The sequence below is a fragment of the Aedes albopictus genome, chromosome 3, assembly GCF_035046485.1.
Source record: "Aedes albopictus strain Foshan chromosome 3, AalbF5, whole genome shotgun sequence".
Taxonomy (NCBI): Eukaryota; Metazoa; Arthropoda; class Insecta; order Diptera; family Culicidae; genus Aedes; species Aedes albopictus.
In genome coordinates, this window is record NC_085138.1 from 328204515 (window position 1) to 328227317 (window position 22803).

General features: G+C 42.9%; 3 protein-coding genes across 6 annotated transcripts in view; 1 reads left to right on the forward strand and 2 right to left on the reverse strand.

The window, feature by feature from the left end:
• Nucleotides 1-2817: 2817 nt before the first annotated feature.
• LOC109427036 (peptidyl-tRNA hydrolase 2, mitochondrial) lies at nucleotides 2818-3249 on the reverse strand. Its single transcript, XM_029864972.2, has one exon. The coding sequence runs from the start codon at nucleotides 3247-3249 to the stop codon at nucleotides 2857-2859; it is 393 nt and encodes a 130-aa protein (XP_029720832.2). The 3' UTR covers nucleotides 2818-2856.
• LOC109623349 (cytochrome c oxidase assembly factor 4 homolog, mitochondrial) lies at nucleotides 2818-3698 on the reverse strand. The gene is made up of 3 exons (XM_062859450.1): nucleotides 3618-3698; nucleotides 3424-3551; nucleotides 2818-3362 (listed from the first exon to the last, which is right to left on the reverse strand). Exons 2-3 carry the CDS (start codon nucleotides 3496-3498, stop codon nucleotides 3246-3248), a joined length of 192 nt encoding a protein of 63 aa, XP_062715434.1. The 5' UTR covers nucleotides 3499-3551; nucleotides 3618-3698; the 3' UTR covers nucleotides 2818-3245.
• Nucleotides 3699-4279: 581 nt separating this feature from the next.
• The window catches only part of LOC109427038 (probable ATP-dependent RNA helicase DHX35), a 51187-nt gene continuing 32663 nt past the window's right edge, over nucleotides 4280-22803 (forward strand). Inside the window, exons 1-2 of one of the 4 annotated variants that reach the window (XM_062842883.1) lie at nucleotides 4280-4548; nucleotides 10655-11060. In XM_062842883.1, coding sequence (XP_062698867.1) covers nucleotides 11024-11060 — 37 coding nt within the window. In that variant the 5' untranslated portion in view covers nucleotides 4280-4548; nucleotides 10655-11023. The remainder of the gene's footprint in view (nucleotides 4549-10654; nucleotides 11061-22803) is intronic. The other 3 variants (XM_019702583.4, XM_019702584.4, XM_019702587.4) reach the window with 3 other exon arrangements.

A 22803-nucleotide genomic window follows, 5' to 3' on the forward strand; every position in this document is an offset into this window, starting at 1 on the left:
TTTCCTTATGCAGAAAAATTGTCGGCGGTTATCCAACAACGCCTTTACCTTGGACGGTTTTCACTACACGTCCCTGCATTTTCTTTATGCAGAATAATTTTCGGCGGTTATCCAAAAAATGCCGTTTCCTTGGACGGTTTTCATTACACGTCCCTGCATTTTCCTTATGCAGAAAAATTTTCGGCGGTTCGACACGCCATTAATTTGCCCAACCAAAAACCAGCCCAACCAACCAACGCCGCGAGTATTTTACGGCAACATTCACAATAGTCAAACACCTCTACCATCATGCACATCGACCTGTTTGCATTTACCGTTCAACCGAGCGACAACACGAGCATGTACGATCCGAGGAATCAACGAAAGCGCGACCATCCATGCCGAGCAAAAACATGAAGAAACATGCATGCAATCATCGACCGACCACCTATCCACAACGTGCTACCAGTCGACAACAAAAATCAACCACGTCACCGCGCCTTTGTTCATGTGTTTGTGCTAGAACCAAGGCTAAAACTGAACGCGGTTGGAATGACAAAAAACTTTCCGCGCTCTAGCTTTCGTCAGGAACCGCAGAATTGCAACACCCACTTCACTGTGTTTGCAGCACCACCACACAATTCACACACCAAAACGATTTGTTTTCTCTCACTGTTTTTATGCCAAGTGATTCTACCTATTTTATGATTAACTTGTTATTGATTATGATGCACTCCTGGCAGGATCGCCAATGTGAATGCCGGGCAACTCACTGGAACAATCCGTTCCCAGCCATCTTAGCAAACTGCAGTAGAATCACTTGGCATAATACGGAACCTCACGGTGATGGCGACTTGCTCCGCCAACAGCCCACTCGTCAATGAGCAGTGTTGCCACATTTTTATCTGTACCGGAGGCTCAAAAATCTTTTTTATCTGTACCAGACATTCGAGAAATCTGTACCCAAAATCTGTACCACATTTGAATTAAAATCGCTTGAAATACACAAAAAAAGAGCATTACATTCAGGTTAAACTATGAAAAACACTTAATTTGAGTATATTGTTACCAATTTCTGAACTTAAAAAACAAAAATATCAGCATTAAAAATGTTTTAAATTTGAATTTTAATGATTTTTTCTCAAATTCAAAAAATCTGTACCATTCTGTACCTTTTGCTGAAAATCTGTAATCTGTACCGTACAGAATCTGTACCAAAAAGTTGAAAAAAATCTGTACTTTTACAGAATAATCTGTACCTGTGGCAACACTGTCAATGAGGCAGCATCACACTGACGACGACCCCGTCATGGTGCTGGCTGTCACTGATGCTTGCTAGGGGAAATACACGCATGGGGAATGCTACTCAGCTTTGTTCATACCCCACACTGTGGTAGATCAAACTGTACAATTAAAATAGACCTGCTTTGCAGTTGTGGTGCTTTATACACGCGCAGGTAAAGATTTCTAAATTAGTGGTTGCTTGCAATCTATTGAGATCTGGTCTGCAAAACCTCCATTGCACCTGACTGGGAGACGACGCGTCGTGGCAGTAGCTGATTACTTGACACATGGTAATTAGCTGGCTAGATGAGAATATCAAAACGGGACATGCCACAAACGTTCAGCCTATTGGACGCAGTGGCTTAATTTCCCCAACAGGGGAGGAAAAAAATTGTTAGACGGAAAGTATGGGAGATCTGGTAGTCACCTTTGGGTCGGTGATGCAATCCATGGATAGGGGAGCTAGTTTCCACTTCGTACTTGCTGTACAGAAAGATAGGACTTTTATATCCTTCAAAAGAAGAACAATAAAGATGTAGACAAGCCCAAGGCTTGTGCAGTCTCTGTTGTGTGGTCCAATGGCCACCCGTATTTATACTACCTTAGGTAGACATAATGAATCATACGTAGACATTTAGGTATTATGTTTCCAGTTCAAAACCGAATTAGCGACATTTTTTCTTTTACTTCCGCTGCTTTTGCCTTGCGTTAAACACTATGTCGGAAGTGGGGCGCTGTATAGAGTACCAGGTGTACAATACAGCGCCCCACTTCCGACATTGTGTTTAACGCAAGGCAAAAGCAGCGGAAGTAAAAGAAAAAATGTCGCTAATTCGGTTTTGAACTGGAAACATAATACTGTCATGAATAGTATTTCATGTAGGTAGATATCCAATGCACACAACCATTAGGTAGACACTACAAGGACATGTAGGTAAAGGTCAAAGTATGTAATACATGCTTACAAGTATGTAATGATTCCGCTTAAAATTACTTGAGCGATTCGCAGAAAAGTAACGCTTTCCCCCATATCAGTTGTTGAAAATACTGACGGAAAGGGAGGAATTCTACTTGGGAATACTGCCTATGATCGCATAATTGTCCCATATGAATAGGAAACCCAGCAAAGATGGGACTGATATGCGATCATGGGCAGAATAGGAAACTTAGCTTTACTTTGTTATTTCAAATATGTATATGTTCAATAACTCAGATCTAGTTTATCATTAATCATTTCCAGTTTTTTTGTGATTGATTAATCATGATTATTAATCAATGAGCCATTTTATTCATTCATAATCACTAATCACAGATAAACCCAAATTTAATCATCAATCATCCTAAAAATTAAATTAATCATTTATCTTAATAATTAATCTCAGAAATTGGAATTTTAACCATCAATGATAAATCATGATTAATTTTTTAGTTAATCATGAAAGCTTGTCCTCGGGTCATTGGTATGCCGTTCGGCTTCATTTATCGAGTCCTAGCCGATTATAAGCGACGTCGCAAGGAAGTTTATTATCATTACTAAATGTTCTAGCAAAAGTGTTATAACTCAGTCTTTTTAACTAATGAACCATGTATTTCTTATAACAATTTCAAATGCCCCGCTAACGAATCAATGACATCGCTTGAATCCGGCCCAAGCCCCAATACTGTCTCTGTCCCAGAGCTAACCTGAGTTCTGCCGGCATCTCTTACTATCTCGGCCACCACGCGCTTTTCGTTGGCCTGCTGGGCGATTGCCACCATCTCTTCCAGACTTTCCACTTTGACTACAATCTTCGGTTGTCCTTGTACCAACCACAAATTCAGCTTCGCCTGGTTAACGCTAGCTGATCGCATGTAACACATAACGGCTGCATGGGCGCATTGGGAGGCGATTTTTCCCTTTCTTAATCCTAGGTCGGATCGTACAACTAGCACCATCTTTGTTGGCCCGGCCACGGTCGAAGTTAGCTTTCTGAACAGGTTCATCATTGCCGTTTTTCGTACTTTTGCCGCTGCTTGTCGGTGTAGTCCTGCATGCAGGATTTGAACTCTTTGACTACGTCCTGACACTTGCGCCAGTCGCCGGTTTCCGCTATGCACTCCTACAACAGGGAAACAATTATGAATGGGGGGATTGTAAAGGAAACAAGACAGTAAAATCACCTGAACTTTGTAGTGAAGATTGATGCAACCAGTTTTGAGTAGCATCTGCTCTACTGGGTCTACGGTGTCACTCATTGTTCTACTCGGCCTTAGCGTGAAGCACTTCAGTCATCAGTGTCGGGATTTCACTACAAAATAACGGTACATTTAGTAAAAACTAGGCTTATGAATGAAATTTCGCGTACACGACATACAGTTACATCACGCACCGGTTCATAATAAAAACACACGCTGTGCTGTGGTGAAAACTGTCACCGATGAAACGATGAATCGGGAGCCGTTACTTTTTATCGCGCTGAAAAGTTCACCACGATACCACACGTTTTAAGGCTACTTCACACTGTGTTCACTACACACTCAAAAAATTTTCCTTTTGGGACTCCCATGTGGGACACTGGGGACACAGCACATCATGCAAGGCATGCAAAGCATTTGCCATTATGGCGAACGTGAAAAGCTCAGCTTTATTTAGGGTGACGATGGGTATTATCGGAAAGTTTGTTCTCTTCGTCATGGAGGTTTTTGCCGGCCAAATTTCCTGAAACTTAGTCGTATGATTCAGCTTGGTTGGGAAGGATTTGAGGCCAACTCTCAAAAGACCCCCCATGACGAAGAGAACAAAACTGCCGAAAATACACAATTTCCCCTATATGGCCTGATGAGTTGTCCCGTCCAACAGATACTGTAAAAAAAATAATCGATTTTTGAAGTAAGGCACACTCAGTGACTGGGTAGAATTTTTCTGGGTGGCAGTAATTTTTTTACTGTGAATTTTATTGTGAAATAGCACAGCTGGTCACCTTGCCTGGTCCGTAACGCCTGCGATGACAGAACGCTTTTTGCAAACGAAAATCCTTCAAACGTTTTCAGTTCACACCAAACATCGTTCGGTGGAGGTAGTGCGGTTTTGCACCTCTCGTTTTCTGGCGTCCATCTAGAAAAGTAGTGAAACAGTGAACTTTAGTTTTACTTGCAGTTTTACTTATTTAATTTACGTTTGCTACTATTCCGAGCGGAGTGAGCTCATTCTTGGTGAATCCGCGAATAAGCTGTGCGCTTTTACGTGAGTGTAAACACCTCTTCAGAGCCTTGTTCGATCGTTCGAGTTCTTGTGACTTCGTTCTCGTAAGCGTCATTCATCCTAGAAGAAACAGCTTGTTTCGCAAATGACGTTAGCCATTTTCTGCCGCTCGAATCATCTGCGAAGCTCTGCCGCTGCCGACGAGTGTGTCGGAATCTCGATGTTTTGTGGATGTTTTGACCGATGGCAGTCGGTTCTAAATTTAGTTTCTCGAAGTGAATGAAGAGTTTTTTTCTTTCTCATGTGGTACCTACGACGAATCAAGAAAACAAAACGACTCAGTGCAGCGCAAGCTTCCAGGATAAGACATACGAAGAAAGTGGAAACAGCAGCGCGAGATCGGAAGTGGAACAACCCTGAAACGATACCGTGCGATGGGGTGGCTTTGAAAAGTTTCTGGTTCAAAAATATAACATTAGGGACGAGAATGGCATTGAATGAGTTTAAAAGTGTTCAGTTTATTTGATTATAATGCAATTCTGGTCGGTTTGCTAATTACGTTCTGCTTAAGTGCAGATTGCATTCTATGCATTAAAGCAAATTTGGCCTGAAAACAGAACAAAGGAAGGAAATTAGCTTTTGGATGGAAATAGGGACAGTTAGGCAAATAGGAAAAGAAGAGGGTAATAACGCATAAGCGTATTACAATGAGTTTAAACAGCGCCCAAGTTAAACATCTTGGGGTAACTTTGGACAAAAGAATGAATTGAAATTCTCATTTAAACAATGTTTTAACCAAGGGTACCAATGCTCTTTGGGTCTGCAGCAAAGCCTTAGGAAAAACCTGCGGTCTTAGACCTAACATGATTCACTGGATCTATACTGCAATAGTCCGGCCTAAGATTACTTATGCTTCACTTGTTTGGTAGCTCAAAACAAATGAGGTAACCTCTCAAAAGAAGCTAAGTAAGCTACAAAGACTTGCTTATATATCTATGACAGGAACAATGAAAAGTACTCCATCAGTTGCTTTGGATGCCCTTCTCAATATACTGCCATTGCATTAATTTGTAAACTAGAAGCGGCAAAAAGTGCCTTGTAGTTTATACGCTACTATAAAGTCCTAGACGGGGATCCTGTTGGACATTTGAGGATCATCAAAGACTTCAAATTAAACATGGACATAAAAACAGTAGAAGATTGGATGATAACGAAGACCAACTATGATGTTCCCTTCAAAGTGGTAAAACCATGTCGCTATGTTTGGGATGCTGGTGAGCCAAGTTTACGTCCAGGTTCTATTGTATTTTATACTGATGGGTCCAAGATGGGAGAAAATACTGGAGCTGTTGTTTTTGGCCCTGGTATCAGTAAGGCTATACCAATGGGATGCAGTCCCACTGTATTTCTGAAAAGAAATAGGTTTGCCAAGATCTGTATTAGTCAAGCAGCTCTAAATGCGCTAAAAGTTTTCATTTGTCATTCAAAGCTAGTGTGGGAATGCATTATTTCTCCGAAGCAATTAGCCAGTAGGAACAAGGTAACTTTATACTGGGTGCCCGGTCATTGTGGAATTCTGGGAAATGAAAACGCCGACAATTTAGCCAAACAGGGTGCGGCATCAAGCTTTGTAGGCCCTGAACCTTTCTGTGGAGTTCTGTGTTCTTCGGATGAAACTAAAAACTTGGGAAATGTCCACGGTAGAATCTAATTGGAATGCCACGGATACATCCAAACAAACAGGTTCATAAAACCCAGTGCAGAAAAAGCCAGGTCCATACTGAATCTAAACAAAAGAGATCTCAGGATAATTACTGGTCTGATGACTGGCCACTGTCCGAGTAAATATCATCTAAATAAGATTTTAAGAATCCAATCCTCCTAGTGTCATTTCTGCCAAACGGAAAACGAAACTGCCGAGCATTTACTGTGCAACTGCGGAGTGCTGTACCATCACAGATTGGTGATATTTGGTAAAGGGTTTCTAGAGCCCTTGGAAATTTGGAGAAGTAATCCCAACAGGGTAATAAACTTTATAAAACGAGTTGTGCCTAGTTGGGATCAGGTGTTACATCAACCATTGTCCATCACAGCTCAATTGTGACAGGATATTTGCCTAGCACCAAATTAAATATGGGTCTTACCACAATATTCCTAAATAATGGATGCAGTGGTTAAACGGCTCTACAGATGAGAGAAAAATTCGCCATGTGATAGCTGAGTCGGCAGTGGCCAGTTAATTCTTTGACCAGCGTGCTGCATTTCGGCTTTGGCAGATTAGTTACACTGTGGTGCATAATTGATCGGACAAACGCCGATTTTCATACAAAATGGCCAAGTTTAAGATGCTATAACTATGGTTTGCTTTGTTGGATTGAGCTCAATTTTTGACACGGAACTACAAATATGCTGAATTTTGTGTATACAAAGTATAAAATGTTTTCGTTCACAGGTCTGGGCGTGGCAAGGCGTTGAAAATATTGCAAAAGTGATCGGACAGCGGTACCCCTTTGATTTACACGCGTGCCGCTGTCCGATCACTTTTGCAATTTTTTCAACGCCTTGTCACGCCCAGACCTGTGAACGAAAACATTTAATACTTTGTATACACAAAATTCAGCATATCTGTAGTTCCGTGTCAAAAATTGAGCTCAATCCATCAAAGCAAACCATAGTTACAGCATCTCAAACTTGGCCATTTTGTATGAAAATCGGCGTTTGTCCGATCAATTATGCACCACAGTGTAGATATTTCGCCACCCCTAGACATGGCTCAGTACAAAACAATTTTGTATGACGACATGACTCTAAACTATTTCAATTCTATATTGTTTGTGCTGAGTGGCCCTGGATTGCCAATCTGAAGCTTTACCCAACACTTCGATACCGGAATAGCTAACTCAGGGCCAATGAAGTCTTGTGATGCTCCAGTGTGAATTAATTCATCAGCCAATCTATTTCCAGCGATGGGAGAATAGCCAGATGCCCATACAAGGCGAACAGCGTTTGCTGAATTCAGCTCGTCGATTTAAGTTCGACAAGCGATAACTATCTCCGACCTAGAGTTGGCCGAAGCAAGTGCTTTAATAGCAGCCTGGCTATCTGAACAGAAGTATATTACTTTGCCTATTAACGTGTTGCTGAAGTGCTTATTGCACTGCGCACAAAAGAGCATAGATTTCAGTCCGAAAACGGTGCAGTGTTTACCAAGTGAGTTTAAGACTGATGTAGCCTTAGCTCACGAGAGTAGACACCAGCATCAGCTCGACCTTCAAGAAGGGAGCCATCAGTGTATCATACGATGCCGTTTGAAATATTTCCCTCCAGATAACCAGATGTCCACTCTTTACGGAAAGTGGATTTCGCGAAAATGACAAGCAATTGTAAGATTGGAGCAAGGACAACTTTGTCCGTGTACACCAAAAGTGGAAGCAACGAGGTGTGTGTTGATCTGCGGTTCACATGAGTTCCCTCTAGTAGACCGTACCTGTAGATGGTAAATGCAAGAAAGTGCTTCTTGTGTAAGATGAATGTGTAGTGCGGCAACGTCAAAGGAAACTTCGAGCGCTGCCGTGGGAGTTTAAGAGAACGCTCCAGACATCGCCATTAAGCACATCCTTTGGAGATGGCCTAATTTTGACTGGATCGTTCTCACTTCACCCTTTTTTCATCACAACAAGACATCCGTAAAACAAAATTGGTCGAACGACAGCTGCGTAAATCCATTTGGTTGTTCATTGGTTTAGTCTACCAAAGGTTCGCCGGCATTGCTCGAATTCTTGATTCTGTACTCATTGTGAGGTGTTCAGGAAAGCTTGGATTCAACAATAACTTCAACGTACTTTCCAAGAAACAGGAGTAGTTGAATAACAGTTTTTAAGCTAAGTTTGTTTAAGAGTGGTTTATTCCACCCTTATACAGCAAAAATGTTTGCTGGGTTTACCTGTCCATTCACATTGATTTCAGAATCAAAGAGACGCATAGGTCGAACGCCATTACGGTGTCGTCTTTTTGTGAAAAGAACAATAGGTGCTTTACTCGGATTTACCGAAAGGCTATATTGGCGACACCACCCCTCAACTAGCTGAAGGGCGCTTGACATCAGGTCGAAAAGGGTGCTGTGCTGATGCACATACCAACTAACAATGCTAGGTAGTCGTCGGCAAAGCCGTAAGGAGGAAAACCGCTATTATTGAGTTGCCTCATAAACGTATATACTACGATATTCCACAAAAGTGGTGACAAGACTCCCCAATGGGGGGCGTCCACAAATACTCAATTTCCTAATCGCTACTTGACGCAATGCCGAAATGAGATGTTGGTTTTGAGCCTTTAGTGAATTCAATTGGTAATCATTGGAGCACAGAGAATCTCTGTGATTGGAGATATACCATGACCCCGTGCGGCTTCCAATATGGCATTGAAAGGCACGTTGTCAAAGGCACCTTCGATATCTAGGAAAACACCTAAGCATTGGGGATTGCTTTTGAGCGAATGCCTTCTCGATATCGTGAATAACCTTGTGTAAAAGAGTCACCGTGGACTTACCAGATTGGTAGGCATGTTGGTTCACATCACAGTAAAACCGCTCAGCACTAAAGTGTGTAAGCCCTACTCATAAGTGCATAATTTCCAGACCACACAAAAATGTGTTACAGTTACACATTCTCAAAAAACAGCTCGTACACTCGTCTAGATGCGAAATGTCGATTTATTTTTGTTTTCCAAGGTCAGTAGTAAACCTAGCTAGATTGCTGTACAAAAATTTTTGCGAGTTTAACGATTTTGCGTACACAGGAGCTGATTTTGTGAATGTGCAAGGGTTACACATTTTTGGTGTAGTCTGGAAATTATGCACTTTTGTGCTGAGCGGCGTTAGCGTGATAAAGAGGCACGTTGGCCAGATGAACGTCACGGAGATGTGATGATATGCAATGCGTTCTAAGCATGTCAGAAGAAAAATAGGTCAAAATGATAGGTCTTAAGCTCTTTGCTTCTTCATACGACGCTTGACCCACTTTCGGAATAAACTTTACAGTATTATCCCGCCAAGATTTGAGAACATACCCGGTAGAAAATCTGCAAACAAGTATTTATTTTTTCAAAACATGTATGAAATAATCAAATTACTTCTGAACCAAAATAGGAAAATTCCATCAGCCCAATGGAGCTGCAGATTTGAATGAAGTAAATCTATTTATAGCCCACTCAATCGATTCTATAGTTACAATATTCCGCGCCGAAGCCAAAGAATCATAATTACAAGAAAATACATCAGGTTCATCCGAAGATGTAATATCCACACATCCGGGGAAGTGTGTGCTAAATAAGCATTCCAGAACTTCCTCATCAGAGGAAGTGACATCGCCATTTGGCAAACGAAGTTCGTTCACTCGGAAATCCTAAGATTTCCCTAGGATTTTGTTCAACCAACTGACTTCACTCGAACTGGAAAGTTTTGTACAAAAGTTTTTTTCAACCCGGATCATTTAGCAGACTTCAGAGCTTCCCTGTAGGCTTTGAGGTCCGACCTGAAAGCACCCGATCCAGCCGAACCTCGCCTGTTCCAACTCTTTCTACATTGTTTCCTGAGCTTAGCCAGATCAGAGTTCCACCAAGGAGTTCCTCTTGTGGTCTAACAAGACCGCAGAAGAGAAGTTTCTTCAAAAGCTTTAATGATGAAGGACGTTGTAGTATAAACAGCATCATCTAAATCACTTGGAGTGTCAATGGATGGTGAGTATCCATGAAATTGGGCTGCAATCATTCGGTAAAGAGATCCCAACAGCGATGAAACCAATTCGGTATCGATTGAAAAACTTCAATGGTGAAACTACACAGACTTCAGCAAATCGGCGAGTATTCGGGTGCTCCCGATGAAGTTGAAAGATCTGCAGTTATACGCTCTGAGTATCAATTTTACGTTTATTTATAAAAACTTTATATGCATGCATTGTTTTACCATTGACTATTCCTGCTCCCCTTCAAATTGATTTTTCGGGACACCTGTTCAATTGTTCATCTACCTAACAGCTGAAAGTTATTCCGGTTTACGGTACCACTACTGTGTGTACAATCGCCGGACCTTCCTTGCAAGCACAGCGAAATCGACGCTCGGCTCTCGAGACGAGAAGCATCGAACGCGAATCGAGCGAAACAGGCAAATAATTAAGGTATGATATCATCGGTTGATTTTTTCCCTCATCGTAGAAGTGTTGTTTGTGCATCATCGCCGCCACCGCCGTCTCCATCGCCAGTAGTAAAACAGTGAAAAAAAAAGAATAACATTGTTTCAATCGTTATACATATTCAACGTGCATCGACCGAAGCCGAAGAAGAGAGAAGCAAAGTTTTATTATACGTACATATATTGGCGTCCCCGCGCGTCAGCTTCGTCTAGCAGTCAGTGTTAACACTTTTGAGGTCAGTGAAAATGCTCGCCGATGCTGGCTGGTTGCTCCAGTTGTTGCTGCAGTAAAAGCTAAGCTTTGTGTGCAAATCTTTGCTGAAGAGAAGTTCCCGGAAAAAAAAGACAAACAACAGAAGCAACTTTGCGGTCTTGTGGCAGCGTGGAGGATTATGAGCTCAAGCCGATTGCCGAAATTTTTAAAACCGGGTAAGTGCTGGATTATTTGTATTCTAAATCTGTGCTGTCTGTGGGATGAAACGTGACGTTGGGTGCTAATCAAACATAACTTGTGCCGGGCTTAGCAGCAGAATGCTAAAAGAAGCCTCCTTTCAATGCAGTGCAGGATTCTGTACAGTGTACATCTCAAATTGAGTTGATTAGTTAGCATTTGCTTGTCAATTTCAGTTTAGCATGATTTCTCTGTTACCTCTACAGCTGCAAAATTGCAAGTAGCAGTGAAAAATTGTGGAACAACGGTCTCGAATATTGTAAAAACATGTAAAAATTTCCAAATTGACTACGTAGTCAGTTATATATTTACGGTTTCTCCAATAGTTTCTGCAAGAATATTTACGAGCAGTATTGAAAAAAACATGTACAGGAATTTCTCCATGGATTTCACTACCACCAAAACTGCCACAAATTCTCTCAAACAATCTTCCAGGATCTTCAGCAATAATTTCATTTAAAGTCGAGTACCCGGGTAAAGCGCCAAATCTCTAATTTTACCATTAAAATAGAATGTTTGAATGGCAAAAATGCTATTAGTTTGTTTGAAATAAGAGTGAAAATAATAAAAATAATAACTAAATGTCTATGGCATCAAAACTAAAGAATAACTGATTTTTCCATTGTAATAACAAAACAATATCAAAAAGAATTATTATATAGAAGTGGATAACTGACAATGAGGAAGATTACAAGTGGTAGTCGAAATACGCTTATCTATCAAAGGATAAGCAAAATAGGGCGGATTTAAAAGGCACAAAACTGATTACACTAATTCGATGATGGTATTCTGCTTAGAGGGTTCGAAAAGTTGGCACAAGAGCAAAAAGAATGTCAAAATTATAACATATTTTAATATGATATTAAATTATGTTATTGTTTTGATATTGTGGCTGATAGAATGATAGTTATATGTGTTATTATTATGTTATTATGCTATGAATATTCAATAATAACTCGCCAATTACAAGTTTTACAATTATGGCATGTTTTATTATTTAAATATGTTTCATCCGCATTTTACGCGCAGCTCGAACGCGAGTACGACCGCTGCCCAAGCCACGACGTCAAGATCATCATAGGAGATTTGAACGCTCAGGTAGGCCAGGAGGAGGAATTCAGACCGACGATTGGTATGTTTAGCGCCCACCAGCAAACGAACGAAAACGGCCTACGACTCATTGATTTCGCCGCCTCCAAAAATATGGCCATACGTAGCACCTTTTTCCAACACAGCCTCCCTTATCGTTACACCTGGAGATCACCACAGCAGACGGAATCTCAAATCGATCACGTTCTGATTGACGGACGGCACTTCTCCGACATTATCGACGTCAGGACCTATCGTGGCGCCAACATCGACTCCGACCACTATCTGGTGATGGTCAAACTGCGCCCAAAACTCTCCGTCATCAACAATGTACGGTACCGGCGACCGCCACGGTACAACCTAGAGCGACTGAAGCAACCGGATGTCGCCTCAGCATACGCGCAGAATCTCGAAGCCGCGTTGCCAGACGAGGGCGAGCTCGATGAGGCCCCTCTAGAGGACTGCTGGAGTACAGTGAAAGCAGCCATCAACGACGCAGCCGAGAGCACCATCGGGTACGTGGAACGGAATCGACGAAACGAATGGTTCGACGAAGAGTGCAGAACGGTTTTGGAGGAGAAGAACGCAGCGAGGGCGGTAATGCTGCAGCAAGGGACTCGACAGAACGTGGAACGTTACAAACAGAAGCGGAAACAGCAGACCCGCCTCTTTCGGGAGAAAAAGCGCCGCCTGGAAGAAGCGGAGTGTGAAGAAATGGAACTGCTGTGCCGTTCCTAAGAAACACGGAAGTTCTATCAGAAACTCAACGCATCCCGCTTCGTGCCGCGAGCCGAAATATGCAGGGATAAAGACGGAGGCCTCCTGACGGACGGACGTGAGGTGATCGAAAGGTGGAAGCAGCACTTCGATCAGCACCTGAACGGCGTGGAGAACGTAGGCACGGGAGCCCACGGCAACGGAAGGAACGACGACGCCAGTGCAGCGGAGGACGGAAATGAACCAACTCCCACGCTGAGGGAAGTTAAGGATGCCATTCACCAGCTCAAAACCAACAAAGCAGCTGGTAAGGATGGTATCGCAGCTGAACTCATCAAGATGGGCCCAGAAAAGTTGGCCACCTGTCTGCATCGGCTGATAGTCAGGATCTGGGAAACCGAACAGCTACCGGAGGAGTGGAAGGAAGGGGTAATCTGCCCCATTCACAAGAAAGGCGACCATTTGGAATGTGAGAACTTCGGGGCGATCACTATTTTGAATGCTGCCTACAAAGTGCTATCCCAGATCATCTTCCGTCGTCTGTCACCTAAAACAAATGAGTTCGTGGGAAGTTATCAAGCCGGCTTCATCGACGGCCGGTCGACAACGGACCAGATCTTTACCGTACGGCAAATCCTCCAGAAATGCCGTGAATACCAGGTCCCAACGCACCACCTGTTCATCGACTTCAAAGCGGCATACGATAGTATCGACCGCGCAGAGCTATGGAGAATCATGGACGAAAACGGCTTTCCTGGGAAGCTGACTAGACTGATTAAAGCAACGATGGACGGTGTGCAAAACTGCGTAAGGGTTTCGGGTGAACTATCCAGTTCATTCGTATCTCGCCGGGGACTGCGACAAGGTGACGGACTCTCATGTCTACTCTTCAACATCGCGCTGGAAGGTGTGATGCGACGAGCCGGGCTCAACAGCCGGGGAACGATTTTCACAAAATCCGGTCAATTTGTGTGCTTTGCGGACGACATGGACATTATCGCTAGAACATTTGGAACGGTGGCAGAACTATACACCCGCCTGAAACGCGAAGCAGCAAAGGTCGGACTGGTGGTGAATGCCTCAAAAACAAAGTACATGCTGGTAGGCGGAACCGAACACGACCGGATCCGTCTGGGTAGTAATGTTACGATAGACGGGGATACTTTCGAGGTGGTGGAGGAATTCGTCTACCTCGGATCCTTACTGACGGCTGACAACAACGTGAGCCGTGAAATTCGGAGGCGCATCATCAGCGGAAGTCGGGCCTACTACGGGCTCCAGAAGAAACTGCGGTCGAAAAAGATTCACCCACGCACCAAATGCACCATGTACAAAACGTTAATAAGACCGGTAATCCTCTACGGGCACGAGACATGGACCATGCTCGAGGAGGACCTACAAGCACTCGGAGTTTTCGAGCGACGCGTGCTAAGAACGATCTTCGGCGATGTGCAGGAGAACGGTGTATGGCGGAGAAGGATGAACCACGAGCTCGCTGCACTTTACGGCGAACCCAGCATCCAGAAGGTGGCCAAAGCCGGAAGGATACGGTGGGCAGGGCATGTTGCAAGAATGCCGGACAACAACCCTGCAAAGCTGGTGTTTGCAACTGATCCGGTTGGCACAAGAAGGCGTGGAGCGCAGAGAGCACGATGGGCGGACCAGGTGGAGCGTGACTTGGCGAGCATTGGGCGTGACCGAGGATGGAGAGCGGCAGCCACAAACCGAGTATTGTGGCGTACTATTGTTGATTATGTCTTGTCTTAATGATGTGGAACAAATAAATGTATGTATGTATGTTTCATCCTGAGCCATGGATAAAAAAAACTTAAAATTGCAAATTTTGATATGATGACAAAAGGTGTTATTCTTTAGTTTGTTATTCGCCTTTACCCGGGTAAAGGGTCTTTCAGAAATTGTGTCGCAAAGTCCTGGAGATATTTCATTTATACTTCGGACATCATAATCCAGGGGGACTTCATAATCCGCCTCGAGATGCTTGTTTCAGAATGACCCTTGAGGCAAATTCAGGTTGTTCGATATACATATAGCGGATGGTCATGAGTTCAATTACCAGCCGCGTCATCAACAACTTTTCGTCAAGCCGACACAAATCGTCCTCTGAGCACACACTTCAACGAAACCGTATAGTTGGATGTTGGCCCCCAACGATACCAAAATGGACTTCGAAATCATTAGAATCTCTTCGTTCTACCGTTGACAAAATAAACGAGAAAAAAAAACATACCGTGAGGTCGCCATTCACCGCTCATTTAAGGGCATTTTCGTAAAGTATATAGGGTAACAATGGGTATTATCGGCAAGTTTGTTCTCTTCGTCATGGGGGGTTTTTGTCAGCCAAATTGCCTGAAACTTTGACATATGATTCAGCTTATTTTGGAAGGATTTGAGACCAACTCTGAGTTCAATAGGTTTCAAAAAACCACCTGAGACGAAGAGAACAAAACGGCCGAGAATAGGTAATTTCCCCTAACATTAAAAATCGCTGTTTGCTAATATTGCACTTTAATTTACGTTAACAACTCAACAATTATGTTGTTATTATAGAAAAAATATAAAACGATTGTAAATATGTTTACAACCGAAAAATAAAAATTCAAATGTGTTATCTCTTGGCTCCTATTACCGCTCATGCTTCCATAACCGCTCATAATGGATCCATTCACCGCTCACTGGATTATTTTTTCATGGAATCACAGAAACTATTCATTTATAAAAACTGAATAACTTTTATTTACCAAAGTATTGATGATTCATGACGTTCAGTTCATCCTGTTTTTTTTTTCAAAAAGGAATCTTTAACGGGTTTTACCTGTTGGATATTTCTTCCGCTGTTTGCCCTGAACAGTTCCCATGTTGTCCTGCAGCGCCATGTGAAAAATATTTTTTTAGAACGTGATTTCATGTACACCCATATAAAAACTTGGTGAAATGAAAGTTTTTTAATGTGGCAGCATGTTACCTTCACTTTTGTTACGATACTTTACTAACATTTGATCATTTTTGTATGATTTACCCAAAATGAGCGGTGAATGGCGACCTCACGGTAGTAGCGATCAGTGTCAACAGTGTTAGTAAAACAGTGAATCATAGACTTTTTGCATACACAGTACAACAGTCAAAATATCCTTCGCTCACGTAGTCCCTAAAGTGACAAAAGAGGAGTAAAGTTAGAATAAATATTGATACATAACATTTATTGGTCCATGCTGCTTGAAAAATAACCCATGAGGGGTTACTTCTACGGAAACTTCGGTAGACAGAAGCCCTTTTTCATTTGATTTCCATTACCAATGCCTGCAGTGTGCAAAACGTGACGCGAATAACTTCACCTCGTATGCCTGGGTGAGCAAACACTGTCAAGCTCACTTTGGATCAATTCAATGTGCTCCGTTTCGTCTGAGGAATTCAATCGACACAAGATGCCGACAAAATCGCAATCATCGAACTCATTGAACCCTCGAAGCTATTCAAGCAGAATACATCCAGAGAGAGAACGTGAAGGCGCGAAGCATCCAAACCATTTGCAACGGCGGAAGCAAGAAGAACTTCATCCCGGTTGAACTCTAGGGTAGAACTGTCAAGCCTCAGCACTGCTCGGCGTCCGTCATCACCATTATCTCCGTATGCGAAGATACTTGCATCAGCATCGGATAACCAATTAACCATCCTCCTAACCGACAAAAGGAATCTGCAGTAACTGCTTCTGATGAAAACTTCAACCTTCTTGCCGAGCCCCAGACAGAGATCACCATCAGGAATGCTACCAAAACCGATCACATCTTCATCGAGACTACGGATCTGTTCAATCCGCGGTCCTTGTCGATCAGTAGTAGTTGGTCAACGTCGTACACCAACGTCTCCACCAACTTCCCGATCAGTACGTGAATTAACTCATGCCGCACTTCTTGGAGGTTTTCGAAGCACGTTGAGTACACAATACACAAGAGACACTCTTTCTGAAGCTGGATGCACGTCCTTCCTATTGCCCGAAGCAACCCGTAGCGTACGCTGCTTTCTTCAAGGTTGATGCTGAACTCGAAACGCTCCAAAACACCTGGAGCTTATCTGCAGATTAAAGTTGAGTAAAAATTACGGAAGCTATCCACGGTCAACACTCAGCATGGCTCATTCTAGTACATTCTAGTCGGCATGCGACGCATCGTCAACAATAAGGTGGCCGTCATTCCTAGACTCAAGCCCTGTCTGGATGATATCCTTATCGCTTGTCGGACCAAGAAGAAACACAATCGCAATCTCTACGGCGTTCTCAAGCGTCGTGAGTATCAATTTCACGTACTTCTCGAAATGTGTCGTTTCGCACTTTCCTAGGTCGAGTTTTACGAACACATCGTTAATAAAAATGGTATTTGACCGGGAACCCTTCCAAAACCGTTGCCATTTCCGAGATGAAACCTCCGAAAGACGTTCAGCAGCTCCGTTCCTACCTCAGTGCTGTACTGTGAATTACAGAATTACATGGATTTGGACCGACGAATGTCACCAATCCTTCGAGCAGCTTAAAGTCATTATACTCTACGATCTGATGCACACCCATTACAACCCATCCAAGGAGATCATCGTTGGAGCAAATGTATCGAGGACGAAAACGGCTTCTCCGAGAAGCTTACTGATCGAATCGTATATGGATGGTGTAAAAAAAAACTCCGTAAGGATTTTGGGCGATCTGTCTAGTTAGCATTAGCATTAAGCGGTTCGCACAAATTCGTAGGTGATACAGTCCTACACCGCTGTAATGAGGGTTACCTCCTTCCCGTCCGAACCAAAGCACAAAGATTTGGGACTAATCTCTGACTCTTAGACAAGACTCACGCAATTGTTCCAATGGTCGAGCACTGCCCTGGCCACGTCCTTGCGACTGCTGAGGAATGGGAAAGGATAGTTAGTTTTGGACACCTATGAAAAATGTAGACAGCTCTACGATCTCTCAGGCCTAGATGTCACGGGAATTTGGGTTTTGTTAGTGGAAGGGTTAACCGTTTGTTGGAGGAAAGTCCTTGACGGTTTTGGAGTGGACTGTAATTGGTTCCTCAATCCCCCAACACGATTGGGAAGTTCCTTAGGATTTCCAGAAGTAACCAAAAAGGGGGGGGGGGGTTCGTCGGGACGACTTAGGTTCCCCTTTCTGCTTAAACACCTTTATTCCACACGATACATATATTTGTAACGGACACTTATATTAAAACACGTTAAAATCTATTTACAATATGCCATTATTGGCGGCCCAGAGGCCAAACTCCTACTGGCTAGTGTTCCCTTATCTGTTCTTTACTATACCTCCCTTATAATTACGTAATACTGCATCTTCTCTTCGCCTGATTAGTTGTAGTAGTGTCCATGTGCAATGGGGTGAAATATTTCCTAACTGCATACAGGGATGAACCTCTGGGTGGGCAGTGATGCTCCCGAACATCCTCACCCACCCAGAAACTGCATCAGTTTCTGTATTATTTCCGATCCAAAACGTTGAATTTCATGCTAATGCATTCCTCATGTATTGTTGGTGCTGCATTTATGGATGAGACGAAGCCATTCTCACCCACCGTGGAAATCCTGGGTGATCGTTATACCTAGCAGGATATGCACCACCGCACGCATCCACATTCCGCATGTCCGAGTCTTGGATGTCGAATTTCCTGGAGTAACCTTGGTGCATATTTGGCAATTGCAAGTAGCGACTATGAAGCTCACGCTCCGGATGTCGAAGTAACCCTGCTACTTCGACGGTTCCAAATCCGTTGAAACCTCCCGATGCCGAGGTAACCCTCCTACCTTGCCTGAAAATGTTGACCATGGAGCCCACGCTCCTGAGATCGAAGAAAATGTGGAACTTCGACAGTCCCAAACCCGTGTTGGAACCTTGGTTGAACCAGTAGAGCCCAGTGCTCCGTGTGTAATTGTCTGGATATGGCTTGGGTATTGATCAAAAACCTTGGGCCCAATGCCCGGGACGTCGAGGCAACCCTGCTACCTCGAAGGCGTTGCGATTGATCGAAGAGCCCATGCTCTGAGTATCGAAGCAACTTCGTTACATCGACGGCTCCAAACCGTTTTGGAACCAGGAAGGAACCAATTGAGCCCTGTGCTCAGAATGGATCGCGATTGCAGTACATTACTGCCCTTGTTGTTGTTGACCGATGAAAGATGAAATCGATGATTGGTTAAGCCAAGTATGCAAAATTTTGGAGCCCAGTGCTCCGGATAATGTGTTGATTATCGTCGCCCCATGACGACATCCTCGATAGATCAGAATACAGTGTTCCAACTGCATTCAAAGTACACACATATGAAATTTAGTCCATGGAGTGGTGATTGTGCCAACCCGTTTAAACCTTCTCTGTTGTATACCTTGGAGCTTGAGTGTGTGGTGAATTCGGACCCTCGAACCTGTTCGCTCTGTTTACATTCTCCTGAACGCAAGCTCGAACGTATCCGATATGTTGAGCATGTCTCTGGCTTTGTGTTTATAATTGCGCCATCCAGTTGTGATGGCTTCTGTGTGATTATCAGCTCTGTTTGTTCGAACCAGAAGATGTTGGTGTTCGATCTATTAGTTCACACATCTGCGTATCCGCACTGTCCATGTGCGTGTTGGAGATGATCCAGACGAATGCCTATCGCTTGACGTTGGATGTTGATATTCAGGTAGTCTTCTGCTTTTTGGGTTTGGTTGGCTGGACTTTGATTTGCTTGTATGGTAGTAGCGGCTGCGTTTCTCCACATTCCGATGCAGATACCGACAAGTGAAAGAAGATGTGTAGTGAACCAATGTGGATCTAGCTTCGGCAGACATATACTGCCTTATCACTAACCTGCACGAATATGTGTTGCGCCTTCGCCGAAGCCAGATTTAGGGATGATTTCCTTCAAAACGAGTTGAGCGGATGGTTGTTTATATTTCGATCCACCTTGGAGACATCATATAGATTGCAGAGCATAGTCGGAGCTGCTCCACCACCTGAGTCATCATGCTTGTATCGCCATCGATAGTGCAAAATCCAGAATGGCAAGATGAATCCATACCAACTTGCGCCGTCAGTTAGCCATTGCAGATGATAAAGCCAGTTTCGTCATATAGTGATCGTCCATGTGCACAATGAAGAAATTCCAATTAGGGTGTGCGTTATCTGTTGTCCTAGCTTCGGAAAGGCTGGACATATTATTCTGTCTCACTCACCTAGAAGGGAGTGTTTTGGTGCTCCCTGATTTCCAGTAGGGTAGTGAAGGTATTTTGGACCGGGCAGGTATTTTGGCCCACCTAGAAAGTTTTATGATATTTATCACATAATCTCTACTAAATCTTGGTAAATTTTTATTGGAACACAAAAAGTATTCAACTATGTGATGACCTTTATTTTGGATGTCAATTAAATATGCTGTTCAGTATCAAAAATAGAGAAAATGTTTTCACTTCCAATGAAACGCACGGAAAAGCACCAAAAACAAAGAAGATGACAAATTTGTAGTCGGCTTCGAAGAGGTATTAAATTTTACAAATAAATATTTATTTCATGTAAATGTAGTTAGGGCCTTGTAAGAACTCAAAATAAATTGTTCTTAACCTCGGTGGAGCGATAATATTTACTAAAATGGTGATTTGAGGTATGGCCAAAATATGTTCAACATAATCAGATGTGGACATATTTTGGACCACCTGTCAGATCCATCTCTCCAGTTCCCTCTAAAGGGAGAAAATATTCATGCCAATGTAATGTACTCTAAAAACAGATAAATAGAATAAGTTGGGAGTCCCCAACTTGGGACCTCCCATGATCTGGGCTGTTATACGTTTATTTTACAATGAGATTGTTGTGGGTTCGATTTGTTCTAACAACTTTTCGCCAAGTTAAAAATTTCGATTCGATTTGTGTCCTGACAGCTTTTCGACAAGATGAAATTTTCAGGTGTTTAGTCATCCAGTTGTCCTTCTCGGCAATCAGTAGATGACTGAGACAATGTGTTATCTAATGTATGTTTGACAATTCACGTATCATTCAAATTACTTTATTTTTGATGGCCTTTCCACTCATTACAATATGTGTAGAACGCCTTTATATTTAGCAAAATCACTAGACTTTATCACTTCCATGAAGCGTTACGAAATTTATGCATGGTGACTGACGTCATGTAAAAAAATACACGTTTTGCGTAACATTTTTTATGAAACATCATACAACAATGCGTAAAAACTGGCAATTGCAGCAAAATTTTATCTTTGTTTACCGTTACGTAATTTTTAAGCGTTCCCTGCCTCAAAAAATGAATAGAAAAGATGTAAACTTCACGTAGTTTTAACTATGTTGAAATTTTTGCTGAGGTAACTTTCATTTCATCAATCAATTGAAGTTTAATTTGGTGGGCCAAAATATGTGCACTTGGTGGTCCAAAATAAAATCAGGTGGTCCAAAATAGAAGCCCGCGATCCTTCAGGAGTTTTGATATTTCTTGTATTTACTACAACAATTTTGAGTTCTGTTTTGCCTTTTCCGACAGAAAACATGTTGATCTACGTAATGCCTACTAAAGTTATCCATATTTTGAAGTGAGAACTTTCTTTTTTCGCTGAATTGTTCATCCACTTCCTAAAGGGGTCCAAAATACCTCCCTTACCCTACGCCGATTCGTTACCCAAAGTAATCCAATTGAAGCCAATGTGTAACATTTACGTTGGCCACCGGCTGGTATCCCCATCCTCGTTCGTCAGCCTTTGATGATTGGTGCTTGGTATCGGATTTGCTTGGATCTCGTGATTTTCCTGCCGGTTTTGCAGAACGTCGAATGGTTGTCATCGGAATCAATCCAACTAATATTGATGGAATCTGGTTCCCTTCCGATATTCGATCGGATTGCGGATTATTGCTCCACGATTGTGCTTGACTTCGCAATGGAAAGAAGCGCTCGGATCGATTCCATAGTGATCCTTCCGTTTGATCCAGTGTGAGGTGATTAGTCCAGATGGAGAATTTCTTTTGAAACTTGCACCACCATAACGTCGGTAGTGGCAAATGATTCAGGGATGATTGTCGTTTGATACTGGGACGTTTGATCATGCGTGTCTCGATGGTTTGGCCTCGTTCGTGGGTAGTGTGTGGAGAAACCAAGGAAGGCATTAGTACCGAATAGGGATCCGTGCTTCGGCAGGACATATAGCAAATAGTTCTACTAACCTGAGACGCCATTGCTTTCGCCCGATGTCCAACTGAAACGTATTCCTGATGTACGCAAGTGATGATGGCGTCGCTGAGTTCCCATCCAAGTTTTAGGCCTTTTCAAATAGCGAGTACCTTCCATTGGGGCCATCTCGCAATGGCGCTTGTCTCAGTGGTCCTTTGTGTGTCTGAGGGTTCCATGATCTCCATTGTCCATTGCTTGATGTCCTCCCGGCTCTTATCCGATTGTCCTCTCGGTTCCAATCCAGCTCGAAGGACCAAATGTTGGAGGAAAGTCCTTGACGGTTTTGGAGTGGACTGTAATTGGTTCCTCAATCCCCCAACACGATTGGGAAGTTCCTTAGGATTTCCAGAAGTAACCAAAAAGGGGGGGGGGGGTTCGTCGGGACGACTTAGGTTCCCCTTTCTGCTTAAACACCTTTATTCCACACGATACATATATTTGTAACGGACACTTATATTAAAACACGTTAAAATCTATTTACAATATGCCATTATTGGCGGCCCAGAGGCCAAACTCCTACTGGCTAGTGTTCCCTTATCTGTTCTTTACTATACCTCCCTTATAATTACGTAATACTGCATCTTCTCTTCGCCTGATTAGTTGTAGTAGTGTCCATGTACAATGGGGTGAAATATTTCCTAACTGCATCCAGAGATGAACCTCTGGGTGGGCAGTGATGCTCCCGAACACCGTTGTTAG

What these genes read in the sequence shown, in the direction of transcription:
- LOC109427036 (XM_029864972.2), bottom strand. Translation starts at nt 3,249, where the DNA reads ATGATGAACCTGTTCAGAAAGCTAACTTCGACCGTGGCCGGGCCAACA.
- LOC109623349 (XM_062859450.1), bottom strand. Translation starts at nt 3,498, where the DNA reads ATGAGTGACACCGTAGACCCAGTAGAGCAGATGCTACTCAAAACTGGT. An exon ending in ATCTTCACTACAAAGTTCAG is followed by an intron (nt 3,363 to 3,423) that starts GTGATTTTACTG and finishes TCCCTGTTGTAG; the next exon opens with GAGTGCATAGCGGAAACCGG.